We start from the raw sequence: 27853 nt of genomic DNA, 5'->3' as shown, positions 1-27853 counted from the left end.
TCTATCTTTCTCTCTGTACGGCCCGACAAAAGATGGCTAGGGGTTGAATCTTTTGCCTCTGAATTCCCTCGAGCGTACGCCTAGTGGCATAACGTCGCATTTGTCACTGTCGTCGTCGTCGTCGTCGTCGTCCGCGTTGTCTGCAACCGAGAAATATTGTAGGGAAATTGGACGATATTCGGCATCCCTTCACGGTGTCCGATGACTTTCATCTCAGCACGTCCACGGGTTTTAGTTGAATGGAACATTCGAATGCCCTATCGTATTACTGGAAACTCTGATCCACAATGGGTATGCAGGGCAGGTTATCTGGATCACAGTGTGGCAGTAATTAAGATTTCTGCGCACATGATAAATATTCATTTGATGTCAACTGATCTGGCTGGTCGCTAAAAAGTAGTATGATAAGACCTTAAAGATTATTATAAGTACAGAACATGTGTTTATTTATTTCAGTTATTAAAATTTCGATTAAGAATTATGTTTATAACACACTATTAAAACTATTTACTTAGCGTTCACCGACGACTCCAATATCTCAACTCCTTACGCCATCTTGAATGTTGATAACGAAAACGTGGACAACCGTTACGGGTGAATGCAAAGTGATCCACCGGAACGGACACGTGATATTTCGTTGCTGCTACAGTAACGATGTGCTATCACGTGCCTCTTAACTGTAACCCCCTTCCAAAACCTTTCGGTTGCATTTCGATGTACTAACACCGCATTTCGGCAGTAATATAATAGAACGATACGACTTCGCAGCCGCCATTTTCGGTGCAGACGAGCGTTAGCTATTCCCTCGATGAAATCGAAATAAATGTGCGGGCGTTTCGTGGGAACGTTCTCCCTTTTACAGAGATGATACCAAGGCTGTGTGAAGGCTGCAAATCATGATGAAAACATTTGTTGGGAGCCCGTTTGGATGGTGACGAATTGTCACATCGACTGTTCTGACATCGGCACGTGTAGGGAAAATCCGATGCAGAATTGGATTGCCACTCCTATTACTCCTAGCCTTTCACTCAGACATACTATAGTATAGTATTAATAGTGTAGAATTGATTTATTGAAATGTTTAGCATTTATGTTATCTTTTTATTCTTATGATTTTATATGCATTAAGCACATTGTGTCAAGTTCAGATTTATATTTTAACAGTTCCGCTCGGATTTAATGCATACTCAAAACATGTCCCCTGCTCGATAAGTGGCTGTGCATTGCTGATTAGCAGTTGCAACATCAAGTATCAGCATATTCCCAGGCTTTTCAAACACGCTACGGGGTGTCTACGGAAGAGATTAATCACTATGCGGTAAGAACTAACACGCAGAGTAAATTGGACCATGATATTGTTTCCAGTCTTTTCTTTTCTTTTCTTTTCATCATGCTCGCCCTTCAAAGCCCCGGTCCAGGACAGGTTTTGAACCGTAAGATTTCACTCAAGTGTTACAATAATGGGCATGAAATGGGTAATTAAATAGAAACCGCTTGGGAAGGGGTTAAAGAAAAATTTGCCAATTGTACACAGAACAATGCCAAAGTGGCCTGTGGATGGTTGCTACCGATATTGGATTCATGATTCATAGTTCTAGGTTTTTTTTTGCGTTAAGATCTTAACCAATGATATCACACTTGAGACGCATAAAAGGGGAAGCATTTCTCAGATCTTATGATCCTGCTGGTAAATGTACTTGTAAGTGAAATAAATTACGTGGTGAGGAAGGCTGTTGGACGTCGATTTATGCGGGAACACCTCGATGAATACGTGAGAAAATGTGAACAGTTGCAGTTTGATTGATTTCAGGTAATATTAAGTAACAGAGGAAAACCTAATCGGCTATCGGTTTTTTGAATTGTTAAAAATTAAACCGTATGTTTAAAGCAAAGGGAATAGCCACAAAATTAGTATAAATTTTTGGTTTGAACATTATGATTATTACTTATTAAGCGTTTTATGTTTTGTTTCAATAAGTTTGCCTATTGCTACACTGATGAGTTCATTAAGGTTTAACAAAATACATTTCAATTACAATGTCCTTTCTTTTGAAGTTATTTTCCAAATTTTCTTTAGCAACTCACCCTCCTCCCCAGGGGCTTAAGTTGAAGTGCCACACGAGAGGTGAAGAAAAGTTTTATTGTTGTTTTTATTACTACCATCATTTCTTTCCCCATGTGTCATCTTGACCATTTGTGTGAAATCTTTTCTTCCCTTCTCTCCCAAACCAGTTGATGGAAGGTAATTTTGCGGTAAATATGTCGCACGAACCGGTACGAACTCAACCGTGCCCACACCGGGAGGCATAAGACATTAACAAGAAGGCGCAACGTTCCTCATGTATGCGCAAGAAATAGGGGTCTTAGGGGCTCGCTCGCAATTAGTTCCAGAATGGGTTCTAAAGCTCGGGGGGTAGTTCCTTAGCCATCGATACTTATTTGTGCCACATCGTTCTCGCAAGGGGCGATAAATGAACATATTTCAAGATGAAGTGGCCGTCGTAGAAATTCAACTCAATGATGTGGTGATATTGTTGCGTTTTTAATAGCTTGGTTAGCGTTCTCATTTACACCCGGATTCCTTGTATTCCACCCCTAGGACGTCTTCAAAGAATGGGAGAGATGGTTCTTCAAACATCAACCATGGTGCTAGTCTGATAGGGACGCTGCAGCGCCACATGCAGCGTAACGGAAAGGGCGTTGCCTTCTAAAGCAAAATACGCCTTGGGCCTGCTTCAGCCAGCTGATCATATCACACTTCCTTGCATCTCCCTAAGATCCTCATTTGGGGTACGATCGTGAGGAAACTGGCTTATAATCGGCACACTGCGGCACGTCCTAATCGTACCATACGCATTTAATAGGTTTCGAATTTCGTCGTTTGGTCACCCCCAGCAAATGTTTTTGAGGTAGAAAAATTGGAACAGTTGTCCTGTGGAGAATGTAGTTTATCGTTCAACTTCATGCGGTCCGAAATGGGGGAAAAGGATTACTGAACTCTAAATACTGCCCGCATATCACAACAGCTTGATTCAAAAGTTGTTCCGATCGGAAACCATGTTTGGTCCTTTCTTATGTCTACCATCATTTCAAGTGTTTCTCAATTCCTATGTTAAATTCCCTGAACAGTGAATTAAGCACTTTTTCATTCTTCTTTTCAAAACCCGGAATAAATCACAAAGAATTCTCAATAAAATTCGATCGTATCTTCCCATATTGATCGATACCGCTCGCTCCTTCGTCGATGAGAAAGCAAAGACCGTGATTGCAAACGTGTCCCACGATCCAGTTCCGGAATTCGTGCCATCCGTTTCCTGCGACAGCTCGCGTGGGATGCGAAAGGCAGGGCTAATTCCAACGCTATTCTGTGGTTGCAGCGCCATTGTGAATGCCATTATGTCGGCCGCTTTGCCCGATTAATGTGTTCGGGCCGGAACATACCTCGTGTGGTATAACAAAGTGCCCCTATGTCGTGCCTACTATCCTTTGGAGAAACCATGAAGGGAGCTGATTTTCTGGAAGAATAAAAATTGCAATGCATTGGGACATAAAACGTTTGAGTGGGTTTGTGGAGACTTTGAGTGGGTTTATGGATTACAATGCACCCGCATTTACATAAAATAATTTCCGTGCAAGAATATGTTATTTCTTTGGTAATGAATTGTCAAAGTGCCACAGGTTAGAAGATCAATATCATATACAAGACGACTTGGCAAAATTTCTATTTTAAATCCTAAAAGATAAACAATGAATGTGAATTGAATGATTACTCTCTCTCTCTCCCAGGGTGAATGTAACAAACACGCTTTATTTTGTTAGTTATGTTCTTCAGACCAGCTGAACCGAACATTCATATCACCTCTTGATCTCTTCTCCCACGATCGTTGATGGCGATGCTATTAAAATACCTCAAAATGGTACTGCACTCTGAAAAGCATACGTGTTTGTGTAATTTTTCATTTCGCTAGAAATTCTTGTTTCCTGACATTGCCTTCCAAATAAATTTAGCTTCCCGTTGATACCACCCGAAACACTGGAGTATCTGAAGAGTGTTTAATAATCGATTAATAATTTTTCCGGATGTGTTTTAGTTCGGGGCAAAGTTTATGTGCGATACGGACCCATCTCCCACCAGTGCAGCTTGCATCAGGATGTAAAGGAGGGGCAACATCAGGGTGCATCAGGATAAACCGGAGAGCAATGAGTCACTGGAAGGAAATTCTCACCGTTACGAATAGGCGTTAAAATGATCGAGCATTTTTTCGAGGAGGTAAAGTGGACAAATAGAGGTAGGTAAAAGTGGAAGGAAATAAACAAACGCACGTCGAACGAAACAAAGCTAGACCCGTTACTCCAAACTGAAAAGTGGAAGGTGACCCTGTCTTCAATACCGAACCATTTCGATTCGTCTGCTGCTCCTGCTGCTGCGATGCACGCCGATAGGTGGTGGTGTTTGGTGTAATTTAATATTTTTCCTTACTCCTACAACGGCAGTATCGGATGTTATCGAGACGGAAAAGGACGTGACTCGAACGGTACGGAGCAGCTGAACCAAATGCCCATCGGACGAACGCGGGGTGTTAGACGGTTATGTCGATTTTTTGTGTGTATCCTGATGCACTTCCGCCCGCTGCGAGGATGATAACCCGTACGACATACACCATAAAAGGAAGGAAAGAAATAGCGCAATGCCAGCTTCGACGCGATCTGATTAGAAACGATCGAGATCGTTTGGTAACCCGTTGGTTAGATGGTCAAGAAACCATACGAAAGCATTTCTTTTATAATTATCAAAACCAATTAAAAACTCCAACGGTAATTAGAAAAGCCTCATCAAGTTCACTTGTTATTAAAGTGTTAATTTTGCTTAGTTAATCTATCTATATAAAAACTTATGCTTATTTATTTATGTCTTCGGATGATTTGTTCCTTTTTTTAAGAAAAAAGACAAATTGAAAAATTCCTAAAGAAAAGCCGAAAAGTTGGAAAATTTTCAAAAACGAGCGTTTTCCATATAGAAATATATACAATAATCTAATTTACAATTTTTGTATGAGAATTTTGACCGACTTACACTACCAACATCGCCAAAAACATCAATACTCTCACCACCAACACTACCACTTTCACCAACAAATTTTTAACAATTCTTTTAAATTTTTTAAACAAGGTGACATATAATGTTAATTTCAAACATAATTAAAGCGTTGAAAAACGTGACAAGTCATGAGCAAACAACCGAAGTATTGCATCCTGGTCAATGAGAAAGCGATCGCCACGATGTCACAGGAAGAGTATTCAAACAATAGCTGCGATTTGTAGGGACTTTATCGTCAAGCAACGTGTAGAGGGTGCTGTTTTATGTACACTGTTAAGTAGCAGAAAAAAAGGTTTGTCACACTCACGGATTTTTCTACGGAGAGTAGATAAAATTCCTCCAGATCAAATTAATAACATATTTGCTAAGTTATCTTACAATGACTTAACGAAACGCTATCCATGTTAGATTTTTTTCGGAGACACTTAATTAATCCGACAACGACATGGCGGTTATTGGCATTGAAGAACGTAAAATCAGCATGTGTCAAAAAACCGATGTGTGAATTGCAATGAAACGTAGTGGAGAACATTTCCTTTTACAGTTTCTCAACGTTTTCCGACTGTTGCGATTTTCAACAAAAACGTAGACGATCTTTCTCGACTTGCAATGATGCGTTTGCGACATAATTACTTTATTAGGAATTTCTTGGATGTTATACATGGAATGGATTGTCCAAAAGAGTTTGAATCCTGAACCAATGGCAATCAGGAGATGTACACCCTGATTTGTTGCCAACTAATGCGTTTGGACAAATTTGCACAATCCAACCAAAAACGATGACCTTCGGTTTGTTTGAGCGAGCGAGCTGTGTGTGGTACGGTGTGTGCAACTTTTCGATTTCGAATTGAAACAGTAAAAAATCACTTGACAGAATATTGAAAGAATAATAATCATTGTTTTTGTTATTGAAAGAATAATAATCATTGTGATGATAGTTAGCTGGCGATTTTAGAAACATGTTTTGCGTTATTCCAAAAACAAACAAAAGCGGGGGCAGAATTTAACGCATGTCTCAAGCCATCGTATTTGTGGTGGAACGTGCAAACCACAAGATGAATACGCGGGTTTTTCTACAACAGGTTATTTCAAGTGCTCTAAAGCAAAATCAAGTGAATTTTGATAATTTTTTGCTGCTGCTTGCCATTTTTTTTAAGGTAAAAAAGAAAATATCGAAATTCTCCAGTATAACGAATAAAAATCAATTTTAGATTATTAAAAACATTGAAGGACGTGCAGATAAACGTGATAAACTTGTAAAACGTTGTAAAACAGTTGAGTAAACATCTAAAACCTATTTGGAGTGTGAACCGATTTTTAAAAAATGCATGAGATACATAAATATTGAATGAGATGAAGTCCGTCGAGTCAGCTAGTTCTTCTTAAAATTTAAAAATGTTTAAAAACGAGGATGGATTAAAAAAAATGATAATAAAGTTTAAAAGAATAATGCTGATGTTTAGTTTAGCTTTTAGCTTCGAATTTTATCAATTTTATTGTTTGCTTGTAAGTCAGTAATTTTGAAGGAAGTTTTCATCCAGTTTAGTTATGTGAATATTTCTCCGAATCCGCCATGCTCACCTCTTCCCCCCGATAAATCCATGTGTTACGAATGGACACCTCGGTTTCCGAAGGATCGACGGCACTTTTGTTGTTTTGCCCCGACAGTTGGCATAGTAGCCGACAGTGTCCAACGGGGAGAGAAGTTTAGTTTTGCACACACAGGTGCGACGACATCCAACTCGCCGTCGCATCCTCTCAGCACCGTCATTACAACCCTTATCGGACGACTGAAATGCAATCATGCTCGAACACCGGGCCGAAACGATAGGTTTGTGAGCGGAAGGATACGGGGTGATCACGTGAAAGGATTGCGTGACCACATTGCCATCCCGCCATTCCGGCTGCCCTTGTAGCTGAGGACTCATTCCCCCAAAGCCTCGCTGAACTAACCCTCACCAGGTTTGGGAGGTAATTGCGGACCCATACATAACCCACGGAAGGGTTCGTCGGCCGCCAGTGAAGCAATCTCACCGGGACTGTCCATAGGTCTGGACTCTGAATGAAGGTCCCGGAACTCAACCCCGACCCCCACCCCGTACCCGCAAACCGGCTACGAACTTGACCATACGGAACTCGTCCGGTTCGAATAGCGCTACACTTCCTGTTACTGGCCACGAATGCATTCGAACCCGATCCGTTTCACTTCCTTCCGCAAACCGGCGTGCAACCGATTCTCGACGGTGTCACTTCGTTTGTGGCAAGCGGTCGATTGGCCGAGCGAATTGATAGCAAAATTACCGAACCATCCAGAGGAAGAGGCTTAGGGTGTTAGGGAGGGAAGCCCTAATTACAGCGTTTGCGGTGCGGCAGGTACATTTACCCCTTCATCGGTGTTGCATACGTGAGTAGCGGGTGTCTAGTCGGGATGTCGCCAAAAAGAATTGGAAAAAGAATAGAAGGAAAAACGAGTGCAAAAAAGGGCTACGAATACGGACGGCCCAATAGTCGATAAATTACTTTAATCGAAGATCTATGTTTGACGCTGCACTCGACATGTTGCACGATGTCCATTGTGTTGGACAAACATGGCAAGGAACATAATGATTGGAAAATAGAAGAGAAAAGCTAAACCAATGAACATAACAACAAAAAAAAAACAAAAACAATTACTAGATCATCTGATTGATGCTCGTTTTACCAAGAGTTCCTGCGCTTACAGTAAGACTGGAGCTATTTACACTAAATTTCTTGGAAAAACATGCATACCGCTGGCTTGCAAGCCTCTTTTATAAATGTCCCTGGAGTGACCAGTTGAATTCACCCGCAGGATTATGTTTACCGACCCAACGGTACGTAAATGTTTGAATGGTTTTCAATTACAGCTTTGGCTCCTTTTCCTGGTTCTAGTGTTGGTATGCCTTAGTATAATCGTTCCTGGTGAGAACAATAAAGAGGAGTAGATAGAGCAGTAAAAACAACGATTGACATAGACAGAAAAACAACTTCACTTGAATCGTAGTCTTAAAACAAAACGGGGGAAAAAAGAACTGACACATCAGTGTCCGGTAGCTTGCGTTGAGAAGTCATGAAACGAACGGAAGCCTTTCAATTTATTCTGTTTTTTAATCAAGCTGTATTTGTAGAGTGCAGCAGCAAGCGTGGGAGCTGCGGATGGGAATGTTTCATACGATGTTGACCAATTAAAAATTTCTATGAATCAATGTGTAAGACACAAAAAATATGGTGTATATTTATAATATTTGAACACATTAATCTTTTGATCCATTGATTTTTTTACAAGATTATACAGTAGATAGTAACTCACTGTTAAAAAGTTTAATGAATAAATTTATTTAAACACGAAAAAACTACAATTTCTAATGATCCCTTTTCATATTTTTGGAGCCCCTTCATAACAAAATTCTAGCGTAATCCACAGTCAATCGGATGATTTATTTCTCCTTGCAGTTATATATTCATCTGGATATCATTTTTGCTTCTTCCATTCAGGAAACAACAGTTTGATTTAAATCTTGTGCATCCCGCTGTTAAATCCTCCCGCTTTCCTACAAACCACGCCGAAGAAAAATACTTTACGAAACCGTCCACGATATCCCCTTTTTTAAGCCTCCGTCTGCTGAATTCGGTCCCTAGCGAGACAAGATAATCTGTTGCTGAGGTTTTTAATTACAATCTTGCCTCGTTCCGTTTGGATGAAATTTGCCTCCGATCGCAATCGGTCGAATTGATAAAAACACACATCCTATAAACCCTCCCTGTTGCGGGCTGGATGTAACGCTTTTAATTTCTATGATAATTTACTGCAACCAACGATAGCGCCTTGCGCTCCGCAAAAGGAGGCGTTTGCAAGCCGGTGGTAACAAAAACAAGGACGTCCGCCGAAACGCATGCCGAAGCTGCTCTAACCGATTGATGTTTACGTAAGAACGGATGACGCAGAAATAACAGAGTAAAATTTGGGTAAAACCAGTATAAAAGACCACTGTGTATGCGTATTTCCGCTTAATCAAGTCGAAGTGTATTGATTTTTGTTGTTGTTGAAAAACATTGTTTGCAAGAAACACTCCTACCACTACTCGTTTATGAACGCAGACGAAAGGAAAACAAAATAAAAAAATATGTATAGACAATTTTCAGTTACATCAAAGAACTGCAATGATGGCTCGCAGCAGGCGACGAACTTATTAAAACTGAATGGTAACGTTATCGACAAAAGAGGATCTTTTCGTTAGGGTTATAAGCTAATCAAGTGATACCATGTACACTAACTTTAAAAAACAAATGCATTATCAATACCTGCATCTGCCTCAATGGTCAGCATCATTTTTAAAGGGCACCCAGACTAGCAGAGTGTATTGTGCAGTTATTTTATTTTTTGTGCATGTTTCTTGTTATACCACCAGTTCTTTACGTCCGATCTTCGATTTCTATGCCATTTTGACCATCTGCTGCGTTGGTTTTATCCCGTATCGCTACGCTGCACGCACACTTCTCCTTTTGCGTTGCATCTAAACCAATCGACCAAAGCAATCGTTCGGTTTCGGTCCATCCACATCGGTTCCTGGTGGTTGGCGGAGGAAAATGTAGCCCAAACTCGTCCCGAGAGAGCTGGGATTGCCTGGAGAAAACGCTGCCGAAATGTTACCAGCTCGGAAGGGGATAGAATTTCCACTAAACACTGTGGTGGCAGTCTCGGAGGATGATGTTGCGTGCCAGCGTGGTTTTGAAAGATGATGATGATGTATTACACTGGCAATCAGAATTTGTGGGTTGACCCTCGTATTGGTGGGTTTCATTTACCACCAACAAGGAAGCGTGATTAATTTTGCGCATTGTTTAGTTGCGATGTCCAAGAACCGGTAGATCAACCGCTCGGAAGTGGTTGTGGCGTAGAATTCCTAACGGTTGGAGGGCAGTTTATTAAAATTTGAGAATAATTAAATCCCTGATGTCCAACCAATGATTTATTGTGGTCTTGTGTGGGATCATATAAAGCTATGCTGTATTTGAATCTCAATTTGATGCGGAATTCTTCGATTTTATAATTCAATTGAATTGCTTTTGAGCTGAGTTAATCCAATGTGCATCGTGTAGATTACAAGTTTTATTCGAAAAACAAAATTCCGAAGATATGAAAACAAAGAAACATTTATGTATGCCATATTCTTTTGTATTGAATAATACCTGAACAATTTGTTGATAAGATCAGTCTTCTCATGCATTTACTGCGGATATTCGACGCATTGGTAACAAATCGATGTTTCTCACGCAATAGTGTCTACGACCGGGTAAAAAATCCACCATAAAAATGCCGAGCTAAATTTATAGTAGAAAGTAGGCCAATTTCATCATTCCCTACAGATCCTACAATCCTACCAGGAAGCATCAACATCCACCCTCTGCCCAACGGAGAAACCTCAATTCGATCCAGGGTGCTTCGGACTTCCGCCTGTCGATATGTTTCCTCATCGTCGACAAATGCCAACGCCATTCGGGACGCACCATTTCGAACGAACGCTAGAAGGGATGAGTATCGTCGCCGTTGAAGGTCAATGGGAAAGTGTTCCAGCGCATCGAAAGGGAAACTCCCTCCCAGCAACCTGGACTCGGCAGCAACCCAATATGCCAGAACGCTACGCTATGTGCCTCAAAACCTGCGAGCCAACAACGACCAGGCAAAGAACGGAAAATGCGAAGGGTGCCAGAATGATAAATTTGTATTTTCACGCGGTGGGGGTTGCTTTTTTCGAAGTTTTTCATCGCACTTCGTCTGCCGAGCGATGGGAAGGGGTGTTTCGAAGCCGATTCAAAACTCGCGCGATCCAATAATTGAGTGCGTTTTTACGGTATCATCGCTATCAGCAGCCATGTGCAGTTTGGTTGGTGCTTTAGTGGGATTTCTTGGCGAGGCGTTAAGTATGACGGTTTGGAACGAATGCGATTTTGTAAATAATGATGTGTCAAAACAGATCACCTCTGAATCCAGTTGAAAACTTTTGGGCAGTGAGTACTTTTAATTTTTGTTTTGTAATTTAGTTCTATGTATGTCTTTTACATGTATTCAAGTTTCGCCAAGTACTAAAGGGTTTCTTGCTTGATTTGGTTGTGTTTTTTAATAAAATATTTGATCTTTACACAATCCTATTCTACGTTAAAGGTCATCATCCTCTCCATTGACGGAAACGACGGTAGCAACCACTTCGATCAGTTCGTGTCATCCAAGGAAACCGTGGAAACCACAAACATTCAGGTTTGTTGTTCGGGTGGACGTGATGAAGCGTCAAACAGGGCATCATCATAGAGCACCGACACTAGCGACTACCACAGTGACACGCTGTTTATTTTCCTTTCCCAGGATATTCTCCCCCACGGTATTAAAATTTTCCCAACAACAGACTGCAGTTCCCAAAGGTCTGCTTCTTTTTCGGTCGTCGCGGGAACGAAATAATCGTGGCGGTATTTTTTATGTTTATCCTCAAACTACTACCACTACCACTACTACAGCAATTGCACCTCTCGCGATCATGTTCAACGGTCGCGGTCGTGAGATGTTTCAATGTAATGTCACGTAGACCAAGCACAACACAAGTAAACAACTGATGGGCCAGCAAAAAAAACACCCCTAATATTTCCCCGTTCTTCGGTGGGAGTAGGGTGGTTTAGTGGTTCTGCCGAACAAACGAACGCACGAAGAACTGAAGAAAAACATAATTTCATCGCCGCCCTACACTCACTTCTCGTCCCACACTTCTCAGTTTGGCCCTTCGAGAATCATCTAAGCAAACGGATGGTAGTCCAAGTGTGGGTGGTGGTGGTGGTGGAAGTTGGGTGTAAAATTCCATTAGCAACTGCTTCGAAGAGGTACACCTCGTGGTCGCACTGCCGGTTACCCCCCGTGCCAGAAAATGGGAACGGTTCGCCAACCCGGTCATCATCACCCTCCATTCGGGGTGGGTGCTTCGCCCTTTGTACTGTTGCTAGTGCGATCAAAATCACTACACACAACTGTTTCCAAACGCGATCGAGTGACGAGGATGTGAAGCAAGCCTGTGGCGTGCAGTGGCGAATAAAAATTTAAAAACTAGGGGAATGAGAATGTAAAACCACCCCTGCTGCTCTGTGCCGGAGGCTACAGTATTCATTTTATTTTTTGTGAGTCCGGTTTCAAACTTGCTGCAATTAAGGACCTCCTTTTGTTGGGAAATCTGCTTTTTTTGTCATTCCACACAGGAACCTACTACTTTTATACATTTACAAGTAAGGTAGAAACTATACGAAGCGGAAGGAAGAAAGCAAATGTTCACGCAACGCTGTTTAAAGAGCCGATATAATTCACCCCCGGATGTCCAACTGCACTGCTTCACTCAAACGCAGCAGTGTCAGTGACGTTTAGATGCTTCCGGTCTGGAAGCTAGCTATTCTTTCGTAATAATAAACAACAACTCGGGGAAATTGATTTGCTTGGGTTATATCTTATTTCTCATTGAATGTATTGGAAATCTTATTAATCTGAAAAAAAAAACTATTTATTTTCGCTGTATAAGGTGTTACTTTTTTAATGCTCATAACAGTCATGCTCATGTCATCAACTAAAATAAAATCCTTGTCAGTAATCATGAACTTGCTGCTGGTTCTGTCAGTCAATTACCGTTAAAACTAAACAAAGAATGTGCATGAATTAATTATGCAAGATAAAACGAACCCGGCATATAACACCAAGCTAAATAAAATACTGGGATTTAAGACGAAAATGGTTATGGTTATATGGTTTAATGAACATATATTTATAATGGATTTAAACAGTAGTTGCAAATTACCATCTATCCTACTTTATTGTGGGATGAATTTTAGCCCTCCGATTTTAAATAATTCCCTTACAAGGACCTACTGAAATGTGCAATTTTTTACACTTCCATAACTAATTCGATGATTGCTTCCACCACAGCTAGTTATAGAAACATGCATCCAAGGAGACTGCTACTACATACGCGAATATCAGCACCCAACTCACTAGGCAGGTGTTACATATACGACCGATTCCGGCATGATAACAATCAAGGACCCATACGACACACACCGCGGCACCCTCGCGTGGCCAACAAAATGCTACAGTCGGCGGAAAACTTATCGTCAGGCGGAGGGTTGCAACCCTTCCGAATCGGAGGCACAAGTCGACCGACCATTTCGGCAGTTTGTCAGGCAGCATGTGTACGAATGTGTTAGGCTTTTGTTTTGTTTTGCTACCTTGTTTCTAGGTGGAGCCAAAATGGAGGAATAGAGACTTACTCGATTTATTTTATACTTTCCTTGTTTACGAAACAGGGTGGTTTTTCCTTCACTTGCCACTTTGGGACCGCTAATTGGGAACGGCTTGATGCATTCATTTTCCGATCGCGTATGCACCTGGTTATTAGTGTTTCGGGCAGTTTGTTTGGAGTAAGTAAACAAATAAATTTTATAATTTCTACGGCGAACAGATGCTTCGGGGGGGGCAACCTTGGAAACAGTTTAAGTTGTTTTACCTAGAATCTTACATATGGTGGTTTTTTGTTTGACACACTGCGGCGAAGTTTTAACTCTCATTAACAATGATAGTTGTTCAATTTTCATTAAGCTTTAAGTCTGACTCTTATTGGAAATTTAAACCACACTACAACACAAACAAGGATCAGAACCTTAATCAACAAATGAAAAGTCCTTGCCATAGATCGATCATCCAGACATGTCCAGAACCCCGTCGAGAATGGGCGAAATATATGGATTGGGCTCTTATTCGGAACCACTCCGTACGCTACTTTGGCTTCCTGTTTCATTAGTTTGATTGACAAGAAAATTTATGCACCATCACGTAACAGGGTTCCAATAAAACTGGCGTACGAACGGTCTCGGGCCACTGTCTTATTGGTGTGGTGAATTTTCGTCACTTAAAATCGTCTGCCAAAACCACTTGCATTATTCTGTTCGATACTCTCCCGCCAGAAACGTCTGCCTCTTCGAAGGAAAACCTAAGAGATGCTAGACAAGCGCGTCTCCTGAGGTTTGGGGTTGGTTCTGCGGCTCTATGGTTACAATCCGATTGACGTTGGGCTAACTACTGTTGCCTCAATCGTTCTAATGTTGTCGTTCTATTACATTATACCACTTGGCTGTCTATGGTCTTTAGCCGTCTGTAGTGGATTTTCATGCACCGGAACGTACATAAAGTTGTTAGAGAAATTGTTCTAGAGGGATCGATATCGCTTCAGTAGCTGCCAGGATTATTTCAATGAATCATCAATCTTTAAATACGATGTCAGACGATGAAGACCTTACATTACATTTTTGAGGCATAATTCCTTTTATTCCTCTTCGAAAAAATAGGCAGTTCCCAGGGGAACTGGAAATCCTCTTGCGTCTACAGTTTTCGTTCAAAGTCAACCGGGAAAGTGGTCAGCAATGTCGGCCCAGGAGCGCTCGGGAGTCCTCTGGCGATTGCGTGTGGCGACAGTGTCACTATTTGCCGAGTGTATGGTTGGAAATTCTTACACAGGTGCCAGCATGACCGTCATACGTGTGAATAGCGTGTTTTGGAGGGTGTTTGCCTTTTGGTTAGGTTTTTTTTCCCTCCTCCTGCTTCGCCATCACCAACAAGGAACGGAAGCAGACCAACTATGACGGGCATAAGTGGCGATAATAGCTAACCACTTGGCCGTCCTATTGGAAGCTAGCCGCTCAGACCATTTCGCTGATGAATTTGGCGAAATAATTAGTCCGTCAGGGTCAGGGCAGTCTGCAAGAAAATTATACTCACGACAAACAGGCTAACATGAACGATGCTATCGTTTAATGATGTCTGCGTTTTAAAGGGCACTCCTGGAGGAATTTAACAATTATGTGGATGGAAAAATGTGAACATAGTTTTTCTTTAATCAACTTTGGATCAAAATGAAACTTCTTGTTTGAATCAATTTTGTGTCAGATATTTCAGTGTGGATTGATTTTTGATTAATAAATCGAACAAAATTAAGCCAAGATTTCATTTCAAGCCTGGTAGATGCTTGAACATATCTATTATTAGGCTCAATTGTGTATCTTCATTTTTGCTCTATTTTGCTTACTTTTTGTTTTTATTTACCTCAGCATCTACCATTATCCTCAGATGTTCAAGTTATTTTGGCGCAATATGCTTACCGATTGATGTTTGTCTCTCTGCCTACAATTCTTAAACTTATGTCGTCATCTGGAGCATTAACACTCTTGTGTATTGGTATTTGGGATCATAACTTGGGACCACTCTCGAGGCCTACCTCAAGAAGCTTTGTCGTACCATTCGCCTTCCACATGACGATTTCCACATTTTTGCTTTTACACACTTACAACGAAAAACCCAACCGACGTTCCATCAGTGGCCGAATACGTCCCACAGCATCGTTAACTTAGGTTCGGCAGATCAACCGGCGATGCACACCAAATGTCAATCTGAGCGAGCAATACGAAACCCAGAACCGCGCACCTATATCCGTCGAAGCGTGCCCGGGCCAAGGATCAAGGGGAAAAGATTGAAAATCAATAAAAATAAAATAGATAATTTATCTTCCCTGGCACACGGCACACGTTCGGCGTGCTGCTGTGCACAATAAACACACCGGTTGGATGAACCGGAGGAAAAGGAGGAAGGGAGTAGAAGAAATAAAAATCAGACAATGTCCTGACGGTGTCCCGAACCGGCACCTCCCCGGGTGCACCTTCCGTGGGCGAACCGTTCGCCATGCACCAAGACCCTGAAGGGAGCGTAGGTTTATGAATTCTCTTCCGATGGTTTCGATATTTGGCAACCGAAAACGAGAAAATAAGAAAATCTGTTGCACTGCTATTTTCACCTACTTTTGCAGCCGGCCCGATCCAAATGTGCACATTTCTACACACACACACACACTCATACTCACATGATAAAAAAAATGTTGCAGGGCGTTTAAAATCCTATCATCCATCCATCGTTATGCGAATCCGAATACGGGTGCTGCCTGGCTGGCCGTGGGTTGGGCTGGCCGGTGTTGCACCGTGCAATATGCCTGCGCTGTCTGGATAGCGCGGAACAATAAGAAGGATCATTGATAGAAAGGTATACAGCGGGGAGGAAAACGGAGTAGAGAGAGAGAGAGAGAGAGAAAGACCGTTTCGATCGTAAATTACAACGCTATAGCGGTCGAACCGACGGCAAGCTGCCGTTGACGTTGCCAGCTGCCGCAATTTCGGTGAACCAACAGTTTGCTCAAGGAGAGGACGTCGAGAGCGTTTCCCCCGGATCCGGTAGCGGTCGGAAGCGACAAGCGGAGAGCGGGAAAACTGGGCCGAAAGCGGACTTATGCCGGTGCCAATTGGATGCTGCCGGCCTAAGCTAACCCGGGAACGTTTGATATTTCGGGGATCCGATTTCGCGACGATTCACTTTTTGCTGCCGCCATCACCTGGATGCTCGGAAGAATATCCTTGGTCCGGAAAAAGGATACACGTGCATTGTTGCTGTAGGGTTGGTGCGCTCGTGCACGATCAATCCTTTCGGAAGTACAATATGGCACATCTTTTTGCGAACGCCTGGCGGGCTGTGTCCTTTTAACGAAATGAGATTGGGAAATATGATCCTTCCAAGCAAAGAGCCAAAATGTATAGTTCTTTTGTGCTATCATTCCAGCTTCTTCGTGTCGTCTTGATAATTACTTAACATAATTCCATCCTGGCTATTATAGAAAGGATTTTCCACCAACACACTAACGACAACTTTGGTACGTTGCGGTCCGGAACAGGAAGTACACCTAACCGTAGTTGGACACGGCGTTTCCCAACGTGTGCTCCACTATTCGTGACTATTGGTCCTGTTTGGTTTCCCTGGGAGATGAACCCAATCACTGACACCCTCCGCTATCAGCGCATACGTTGGGCTCGGGGAAAACCACCGGAGCGTAAATCCGCTCACCGTTGCCATTGATCGAGAAACATCCGTGGATCGACAGTTTGCGCTCTTAGGCAGAGGAAATGGAAAATATCCTTCACCCGGCGACACGGCAACGCGACCCATCAAGCCCGGTGGATGGCTAATTAAATTGAGTTTGCGCTCGAGCACAGGGATGGAAAACTATTAATACGTTCCCATGCGCGCAACGGAACTCTACGTACGTATTTCTCTCGCACAGCGAAGGCTTTTCCAATCCACTAGGGTGGGGTGGAATTTTTCACAACCCATGAGTCACCCCTCGTGTTTGGTAAGGATTCGACGCGTTGTGCTGCGGGACGGCACAGTGCAGGAGCACTTGCATGGAAAGGACTCGCCCTCGTTGCGACGAGATTCCGCAGCGAAAGCGGAGGAACTGAATCGATGGGAAGCTGATTCATCGAACTGACGAATACCCAATTATGGTGCTACGAAGGTGGAATTGTTTCTGATGGTGCTGATCAATTGAGTCCTGTCCCAAAATCGCACGTTCCTTGGGGAATTTTAAGAACAGTTTTATTGTTTCTTATTCACATTATCTACAGGACGAAGGTGTGCCGCAAGCGGGGGTTGCGAAGAAGAGTTCTTAATAGCGGACGTAATAGCCAATCGTTTAACAATCTATTATATCGTTTTATAGTAAACTATTAATAGGAACCACATTCCACACTGCAATGAAAAGTCTTTACAACATTAACAAAAACTCATATTTGACAATTTGTATTTGTTGTCCGAAAAGTTGTCACATAAACTAAATCTGGTCCATGTTGGAAGTCTATCAAAAATGTTTTGTTGCAATAAAGTTTTTCAAGAATTAAATTTACCTTAATGTAATGTAATGGTACGAGCTTTTTTGTACTATTTTCTTCTTCTTCTTCTTGGCGTAACGAGAGTAGTCAGTCCTCTCGTACGGACCCCTTACTATTTTATAGATCCCTTTTTTTTATCATACACAACGATAATGTTTAAAATGAACGGTTTCATGTATTTATTTATTTGATAATTTTTATTTATAACTAGACGGATTTTTTTTTTTAAGTATTAAGGTATTAGTATTAAAGTAATACTTGTGTTGCAGTAACACAGTGAATCAATTCAAATTTATAGTATAAATATGTAACGCTATTCCTCAATCAAGTCTATTCCGTAAAAGACGGGATAGTTTCATAAACATTTCTTTTCCATGTTCTACCCAACTTTTTCGCTAGGTCAAATTGAAAGTAACTTGAAAAGGATTCGGTTTCTTTAGATATAGCATCTTTCGTTTGTTTGCTAGTAAGCGCGTTATTATCAATTTCTGCAAGTGAAGCAGGAATTCAACAACTGCGATTAAATTTCAATTAATCTAGCATCACATCAGCGCCCTTGTCATCTTCCGCATCTTCATGGATAATTTGCGAATTCACATTTCCTATCCACTGCTGGGACGATACAACCCTCAAACGTATGCTCCCTAGCGAAGGGTAGCAACACAGCACAGTTTTAACATAATTACAGCGTTAGGTAATGAAAATGGTTCGCAATTGAATTTCCTTAGCCACCAACTTCCTCAACAACGACAATCAAAACAATCTTTTCCGTAATGCCGCCCATGAATTCTTTCCAGCAGGGAATAGCCAAACTCTTTTCACCCCGCACCAAGCCGAGCAAGCAAAGGCTGGAGAAGAAAAGTTGATGTCCTTTTCATTTGCTACCCCCTTTGCGGCCCGAAAATACACTCAAGTGGTGGTCGGTACTAAAACATACTTGCACCGCACATAACCTTACATTGTGCACCATCATCGGCCGATGGTCGATGGTCCACATAAACGCATCCATTTCGCTTTCGAACGCGCCCTCACCCGGGGCGCCGAGGACCTTCGCTTTCTTCAAAAGGCTTCGTACGGAGGGCGAGTATATTTTTTCGCCTGAACGAGTTCTTGAGTCCCACCCTTGCAGACGGACCAAACCTGCGGATATCTCGATTTCTTCACCCACGGTGGTTGCCCGTTTGAAGTTTAGTACGGTGCAGCCGGCCCAAAATGGTCTGCAGGCGCGGGTTTGAGGACGGTTTTGTCAGTGCATACTGGGCTTCTCCTGGCATACATTTGTACATCGTTCGGAGGCACAGTTTGGATGAAGGGATTTCCCCTTCAACATGTCCCAACCCCCCAATGAAGGAAATTGAAAGGCAAAAAATATCAACAATGCATGGAAACAACAGCGCAGGCCATTATCATACAACATATGCTATTGATAATTTTAAAAAATATATCGTATGTCAAACGACTCACTTGGTCGGTTACATTTACTTATTCTTAAAGTCATCATACTATTTACAGTTAGCACATTTTAATTTTTTTTAGTATATGAATAGTTAAGTAAAATTAAACTAGATCAAGTTTCTTATCGAAAACATGATATATAACATCAATTAGTCAAAAAAAAAAAAAAATAAAAAATTACTTTTTGCATTCGCGAAGTTTTTGAAAATATGATTATGATTGAAAAAAATTAAAAAATGTAATGATAAATTCCTAGAATAAATCTGACATCTTTAATTTTTATGGATACTCTAACAAAAGGGATGGAAGGTTTGCCGTATTACATCAACATCCCATGACGTGCGCATAAACAGACGAATCTCACTGTGCCGTTGAATCCTTCGTCCCTCGGAAAGGCAAGAGCGTCAACTTCGGGGCGTCAACGGCGCTAGAAGCTTTTTAATGGGCCCTCTGTATTAGCAAAAGTTCCACCCGGTCCAAGAGCGCAAAGAGAAAAACCGTCCCTACTTTAACCGTCCACCCCAAGTTCGATTCGAATCGAGAATCCACCGAGAGAACGATAGTGCACGGTTTGGATATGGTTCGACCACCCCTAGCGAGTCGTCAACGAGCATAAAACCATTGCAGAAGCGCAAACCGGCCGTCGTTACGCCACACACAAACACTCGCACGATCCGGAGGACATGTTGAATGTTGTGCCGACTCCTCGGGAAAGCACCTGGTCCCGCAGCCCGACTGGTTCTGTCCCTGTTTGGCTGCTTCCAGCGCGATGGCTTATAGAACGAGACCCAGTGGAACGGTGTTGATTATGTTTGGCCGACGCCAACCGACGAAACCGGGCAGATGGGCGCAAATCTGGCCCGTAGTGGTCCCGTTGCCCGGATCCCCGCTTCCCTCTTTGATCGACGACCTCCGGCACCCCTAGGATGAAAACTGGCAGTGGAAGTTAGGCTGAATGATTTCGATCGAGTGATAGAACTGTTGGCGGACGGATGCGTCGCGGATGGAGGGGTTAGTTCGAACGGACAATAATTTGCAGCTTTAGGTAACGGAATTAACGGCTAGAGTAAAGAATTTTTTTGTAAATAATTCATGTCTAGAATACCTTAAGTCTCTTTATTTTCCTATGTGATTCTATATCCAAGCATAGGTCAATTACGAATTAGGTACAATGAAGGATTAAAATTAGAATAGCTCTTATGTTTGGAGTACTAGAGAACTATAATATATTCCACAAATAGATTGATAATTTTAATTTAAAATGAATGGATAATTTTAATTTAAAATAAGGGGAGGGCAATATGCACCCATTTACCCAATACAAAACAGTTTATTATCAAACTTACTTAACAACACAATGCCAAAATGAAACAAATAATCAAACAAATATAATATATACGTAATCTAGATAAATACATTCACATCCTCATGACCTTCGCAACCGCACCACCCCAGCGATGTGCGGAAGTAAAAACAAACTCCTGCTACCGGGTTTTCCAGCTCCACAATATACCAGCCTCGGACCGTGCAAGGATTCCTTCGCCGTTCCACACCCGGCGTCCGCGGGCGTCTATGTCAAGGTTATCATAAAATCAACAACAAAAGTTCACTTGTTCTCGCCAACCCAAGCCCGTCTTCGAGATTTCCTGCCGCGCGGTACCGAGGCGCACACAAACACATGAAGAAAACACGCGAGTTCCAGACAGACAAGGACGAACTTCTCCCAGTTTCCTGTCTCAGTGGAGTTTTAAGGAGTACCGTAAGGTGCAAGGAACTTTACTTCCCCTCTGCGCACAAGTGAGACTTGAGACTTCGTTTGGTCTTCTCTCTCTCTTCCGTCTCCTTTGAGATTTCCCTTTTCTTTGCGAGGGTTGCTTGCTACCTGTGGGTTTATAATCTTATTGTTGTTCGTTCTTCTTCTTCTGCGCTTTTTCTTACGGTCTTTTTTTTAATTCTGTCTGGCCCTTACTTACACACACTCACATTAAAAAGACGAAGAAATGGCAAACTATGATCCATAAACACCGGAAGCAGTTACTGCAAGAGGGATTGGAACGATTCAAAGGACGGTATTTTTGAGTGTAGAAATGTGAGATGTAAGGAAGGCAAATTACAAGGGAAAAGACTATGCTTTCAAGAATGAAAGTGGCCAGCGGCCAGTGCGCCAATCTAGGTTCAACAATGGCACTTGGAAAGGGTGGCAAGGTGAATGTGGGCGAATAGGAGAGGAATATAATAGCAATAAAGGATAAGTAATGCCCGTAGAGGCTACCATTTAAAAGGACTGCCCTATTAAGAAACGTCGGAATAAATTCCATTGATAGGGCACCATTGCAGTAAAGTATGTATTTACTAATATGTTTACTAATATGCAAATAAGAAAAAATCTTTCATAGACATTAAGACATTTTTGAATGAGTGCTACGAACAGGATTTAAAAACAATGTATGTAAGGAGATTATATACCAATAAGACTGTTTCAAATACTGTTTTCCCCCTTTTTTCAAACAATTTTTTTTAAATTACACTTTAAATTTTTCAACTTACATGTTTCATGACTAATACTGGATGGTTGGTTTTCAACATTTGTTAAACATTTCAATGCGCCCCTCTCATAGCCGTGCAGTCATTACCAAATAAAATTAAAAAAATGTACTGTCAGAAAGATTTCAACAATCCAAAGCAACGAACCTTGACGAGTGCGTTCGCTCGAGACGTAGGCTCGTGCCAGGACTTGTTTCCGGTGTCCAAAAGCCTCCTCGATAGCGGCAGCATTAACTATATTTTCCTTTAATTAGAATGCATTATGCAAGTTCACCCGAGCTCGGCTGGCCGCATCGACGAACAAATCCGTACAGTGCAGATATGAGGCCCGGCGAACATTGCATCTGGCCAAAGCGGGGCATGTTGGGTGCGGACACGCGTCTCGTTTAGCATTTTGAAGCATATTACAGGAGGGTAGCTGCGCATTCCAGGATTTAGGAGTTTTTTTTCCTCCCCGATTCTGTGCTATATATTTTCTGGTCGCGTGCCAGTAGCCCATTTACGTGCACGTTTTCCCTCGACAGCGTCGCTTCTCGTCGGGTTCGCCAAAGATTTGGGTTGTGTACGTGTGTGCCAGCGAAAAGGAGGGGAAATCCCTGCTCCGACACTACTACCAAAGAATTTTATCATTTTCGGAAGGATTTCCATCGCCGCCGTGCGCATGTCCGTGACGGCGCCTGATCGCCTTATGTAAAGCGATCCCTCCGTGATTAAGTTTACGTCCGCTTGGTATAGCGTCGGTTTGGGTTTTTATTGTTCTTGTTGATGTTGCTTATCGCACACCGAAATAAACGGACGCCATGGATTTACGCTGGCTGACTTTACTCCCTTTGAATGAAAGCAAATCAGCAGTCAAAGGTTTCTGTACCATGCGGTTCCGAAGAACCACGGCGTATTTCTTCCAAGACGTAAGCAGATATCACTGACTCTGCGCGGCAGGTTACCGAAGCACTTGTAAAGGTGCAGTGCTTTGGAATGTGTTGAAAGCACGATCTTTAACTTCAAAGGATTCCCTCACGTCCCATTTCCCAGTTCCTTTCTCCTACGGTTCCTCAAACTGATCGAACCGATGGAGCATAACTCCACAATGCTTTGTATATGCCCTCATTTCCGAGTTCACGTATCGGAAGTACCGGTGTATCGTGTGGGAAGTGTATCTTGCGCCGTGGGCGTCTCGTATTACATAGCCGAGCGTCAGGAAATTAGCACGGCTATCATGTGATCGAGCTTCTTGCCAATTGTGGTTTACCGTCGGAGCAGCTGCAGAAAAGGTGCATTGGTGAAATATTAAATTTTTCAAACAGAGTACACAAATTAAACAATTAAATTAAATTAAATTTATAATGCAAGAAAAGTTAAGTCATACGAAATGTGTATTAATTAATGTTTTAAAACAATATACCACTTTCCAGGCGTTCATGTTTTAGGAACCACATCGAAAGGTAATAGATACCGATCAAACAACATCTCATTAAGGGCGAAAGGCCCTAAGTCAATCCGCTATTCATGGACCGAACTCGGCGTCGCTTTCCACAGGTAACATTATCCGTGCGGACGATCTTGTACGGTGTCAATGAACTCAGGGCAAGGATCGTTCAGAGCAGCGGACAGCTGCACGAGTCCTAATGCTCCCTGGTGATTCTTCGGGTGCGCTCTAGCATACGGGAGTGCCAGCATAGAAAAATACCAGCAGACATAAAGCATTGCCGAGTGGCGGACGTCCTGGGCAGCCGAAAAATACATAGAACAAAAAAAGGGAAACGAAAGGAGAGCGATGAGATAAACCGGTGTAGAAGCGGAGCGAAGGGGAACGACACGGAAAACAAAACCGGAAAATGTCGAATCGGGAAAGGCGTCACGGCGTAAACCTCGGACAACGGGAACGCAAGAAACTTTTCACCGCACCACATCACTGTGCGCCTGTCGCCTAGCATTTTCCCTTCCCCTCCGGTGGCTCCGAGGGGTTCCCGAGCGATCGATAGAATCAATGCCGAGTGTGGGCCGTTTGGGCAAACGAAACTTATGCATTCCGGTTCAGCCCGCATCTACCTGGACCGGAATACGATCCGACGGAGAAAGGTGTCCCGGATCGCATCTGATCGTATTGCAACGGGGCAGGATGTGCGTGATGCGCAAGATGTGCCGAAAGTGGAGACGGTTGGTGCCAAAACTACATTGCAAATAGAAACAAACACGCGTGTGGGTCGAATGATCGCAGCATTCTGTTCGATTGATAGAGACGGAAAAGGGATTTCGCTCGATCATGTTGCACCTGGTCGCTGCTTATGGCCAACCCACACTCGGTGACACATGGATTATTGGTTCAGGCCTTCAAATCCTGAACCCTTTCCTTTTACTGTGTTTGGCTAGACATGACCGTTTTCGCTGATGTACGCGTGCAAACCTATTCGTATAAATTCTCTTACTCGAAATTTATACCTTGAACGAATCGTCATCCTCCATAATGGATCAATGGTCTTCGCCAGCAATTCCTGCTATGAACGGCTAGAACCAACCATCGATATGTTATGTTGATGTCCACCTGGTCCATTTGATCGTTGCGGCGTGTGTTTGAGCACCTTTCCACTTAACCGGATGAATTATGGTCCTCGCTCCGCGTGATCGACCCCTTCTTTTCCGTCAGATGAGTCGGCACAAATTTGATTCGAGACGTAGTGAAAAGCCACGACCACGTTTGCCACGTGTCGATAGTAACCGCCATTGTAGGTGATAAACTGTTTGGAGAGCACCATTTACCCACCTTTTAAACGCCTTTTAGTGCTACGACATAAGGCGTATGCTTTACTTTTATTTTATTTTTTATGTTATTATGAGAATGGAGTCTGCTAGAACCACGTGTACCTCTTCAACCGAGCACCCATATGGTCGAAAAGAAGCGGAACGAAACGGTTTTCAGAGGATTTTCCTTTGTTCATCACTAGAGTACTAAATCAACATTTACCAGAAGGTTCTAGAGGGTTGGGAACTGTAACATGGACGATCGAAAGTGATCAATGAATGTGCCGTTGGGTACATCGATCGATTTGAGCTATAAAAGTTCCATTTTGACCTATGTTCTCACCTTTCATTAGACGAATTATTCCGTTGACGGAAACCTTAACCGATATCTGAGGTCTAGATAGAAATCCTTCTTTTTAACTGCTATGTAATGGAATGCTCATTTTAAAATTTTAATCAAAATTTTAGCATCGGAACGCATCGGAAGAGTAATTTTAATCAGTAAGTTACCTTTTGCTACTCAACAAAAAGAGAAAACAGCGAGAGTTCAACAAATTATCGGTTTACAACATATTCCATCGACCGATTATCCACGATTCAGTCAAAGATGTTGTACATATACCTTATAATCCACATGAATATATTGTCAATTATAAACAAATATTATAAAATGTATAACGTAACTGAAATTGAAACAAATTTCCAATAAAACTCATCTAACAATTTAAACCACTTAGAATTGTTAACTTTTTAAACACTGTGAACACTGCCGCACTTAGAAAAGTGCGAGTTTGTGCTTTTAAAAACGTAAATTTCTATTTTATCATTATGGGGGATGAAATTTTGAGTTGAAAAAAGTGAATGTTACGAAAAAATTTTAATATTAATACTACAAACGTTATTAGAAATATTACATACAGGCGTAACTAATTCCCGGATCTCTGTTGCTGCTATGCAAGTATGAGATATGATTCATTGATAGTATTGGGTCTAACTAATATTAAAATTTGTGTTTGTTCAAATTCGTACGAAGGTTGAAATAATAACTTGCAGATTAACATACCAAATTTATGACTTACCTGGTTATGGTCGCCGTTGGTTTACATACAGTATTCTCGCTCCACGACACAAATTTGTTCCAATGGCAACGTTGAAACTTAAATATTTAACCTTCCGGAAGAATGTTAATCACTATGGCACACATTTTTAGTTTTCTTTTCTTATTTTTCAATCATTGTGGCCATTGGACCGAATATATTTCCATTCCTAAGATGTCGATTAAATCCGTTATTTCTTTAGCCCATGCATGCCAAACAAGGTGTTGTTAGCATTACATTCAAATAGTTTAAATTCATCCGATGAAATCTTTTCGGATTTCTTTTCTATTTCTTTTTCGAATTTAGCTCTTCCAACACCTTTGGCAGATGCTCAAGCAGTTGCTCTTGCGTCATGCTGTATTGATTGTTGGACCATATGACTTTGAGCCGATCCATCACATGTCCCAGCTTGGGTCCCGTAGGTGCACCTTTCGCGATAAGCACATTTCCTTTTATGGGAAACTGTGGCAATGGCCAATCCAGAAGCTGTTGGTGTAAACCACGCTTCCCGTGGTACTTTAGCAACTCTAAAACGTACTCTTTCTTTATTTTTGCACTGCTTATTGTTTGGAGGCAAAGCTGTTGGAAGGGCCTGAAAGATAAACAATATGTCTCAATGAAAAACTTTAACATGAATAAAGTTCTTGTTTCTATTGTTACTTACAATATTTCATCGATAGTAGAAGTTTCTGCACGATTTTGTGTTATAAAGTAACATAGTTCACGCTCATAGACGGTGAATTTAAGCCGAAGATGAAGATTAACTGCATCCTCCGGTGTGTCTAGCAATGCGGAAACAAGCGTAATCGGTTGTACTTTTTTATCAATCGCTCGTACCTTCTCCGAAACCCGGAGGAACTCGTCGATGTTTGGAGACTCTGGAAGTCCAATATACGACGCAAGCTGTTGCTTCAGCATCTCTTCTGTTAGCTCGACGCCGAAGTTACCAGTTAATATTTTTTTCCATTCTTGCCAGATGCGTTCGCCACTGATTTTGGCCAATCCTGACGAATTTTTTGCTATTACTCGCAGTGTTTCCTCGTCGTGTCGATTTGCTTCCTCGGCAATGCGTCCGTAAAAACGAAAATAGCGAAGAATGCGCAAGTAGTCTTCTTTGATACGCAAATCGGGATCACCGACAAACGCTATCCGTCGTTTCTGTAAGTCTTCATACCCATAGAAGTAGTCATATAGAACTCCATCGAAACCTGGAGGCATCGAAGACATATTAGGCTAGTGGCTATTATAGTAAAAAATGATCATTTACCAAGAAACATTGAGTTGATTGTTAGGTCTCTTCTATTTGCATCCAACAACCAATCTTTGGTGTGAATGACCTCCGCGTGTCGTCCATCGGTAACGGCATCAATCCGGAGAGTGGTTATCTCAAAGTTTTCCTTATCATTGATCCTAGGTGTTATAGTGCCATGCTTCTCACCGTTCATATTCACCATGCGAATATTCTCCTTAGTGAATATTTCCTTCATTTCAGCAGGGGTCGCTGTTGTTGCAATATCTACATCTTTTGGGTTTATTTTCATCAGAATATCTCTGTAAATAAGCGTACAACACAATTAAATTGTGTCAATTTTCAATCCGTACGCAGCCATACTCTACCTTACGGCTCCTCCTGCAATACGAATTTCATGATTGTGTCGCTTGAACAAAGCAATCAAATCATTTAATTCGGGTGTGAAAATAGAGTGAAACTCTGGGCTATCTATTGTCATCACCACTGGATCCGGTCGAGCAATAGCATGTGCCTCCATTCTGCGGCGCGCAATGAAATCCGTGTATTTGTGGGAGTTAGAAGAACTGCAACGATACTAGAAAATAAGAATATCCAACTAGCTCATAATGTTAGTTAGTTGGTAGCGAAGAATTAGCTTGATACTTACCCAAATAGTTTTGAGAGCAATGTTTTCGAACAACCGAATCTGCCGCAACAACACCATTTCACCGGCCCATAACAAAGATGGTCTAGAAAGGGATGTGCTTTCATATACGCAAGTTGTTTTGAATAACGATTGTCAAACCCAGAAGAAGTTGTATACAGGAGGGTGTCTCAAAAGTTTCTATCAATCAGACATTGAAACAATTGTTTTCTCTTTAGCCAGCA

At 42.0% G+C, this 27853-nt stretch overlaps 1 protein-coding gene across 3 annotated transcripts; it reads right to left on the bottom strand.

The window, feature by feature from the left end:
• Positions 1-25865: 25865 nt before the first annotated feature.
• LOC131272378 (CCA tRNA nucleotidyltransferase 1, mitochondrial) lies at positions 25866-27693 on the bottom strand. 3 transcript variants are annotated; one of them, XM_058274095.1, is made up of 5 exons: positions 27633-27693; positions 27352-27560; positions 27002-27285; positions 26399-26942; positions 25866-26326 (listed from the first exon to the last, which is right to left on the bottom strand). In XM_058274095.1, exons 1-5 carry the CDS (start codon positions 27687-27689, stop codon positions 26020-26022), a joined length of 1401 nt encoding a protein of 466 aa, XP_058130078.1. In that variant the 5' UTR covers positions 27690-27693; the 3' UTR covers positions 25866-26019. The 3 variants fall into 3 exon arrangements, with proteins under 3 accessions (XP_058130078.1, XP_058130080.1, XP_058130079.1); XM_058274097.1 differs by having other exon boundaries at positions 27352-27549; positions 27633-27691; XM_058274096.1 differs by having other exon boundaries at positions 27352-27581; positions 27633-27680.
• Positions 27694-27853: the final 160 nt, after the last annotated feature.

This window comes from Anopheles coustani, chromosome 3, assembly GCF_943734705.1.
Source record: "Anopheles coustani chromosome 3, idAnoCousDA_361_x.2, whole genome shotgun sequence".
NCBI lineage: Eukaryota > Metazoa > Arthropoda > Insecta > Diptera > Culicidae > Anopheles > Anopheles coustani.
The sequence above is the reverse complement of the archived record's forward strand: the minus strand, read 5'-3'. Positions and strand labels throughout refer to the sequence as shown.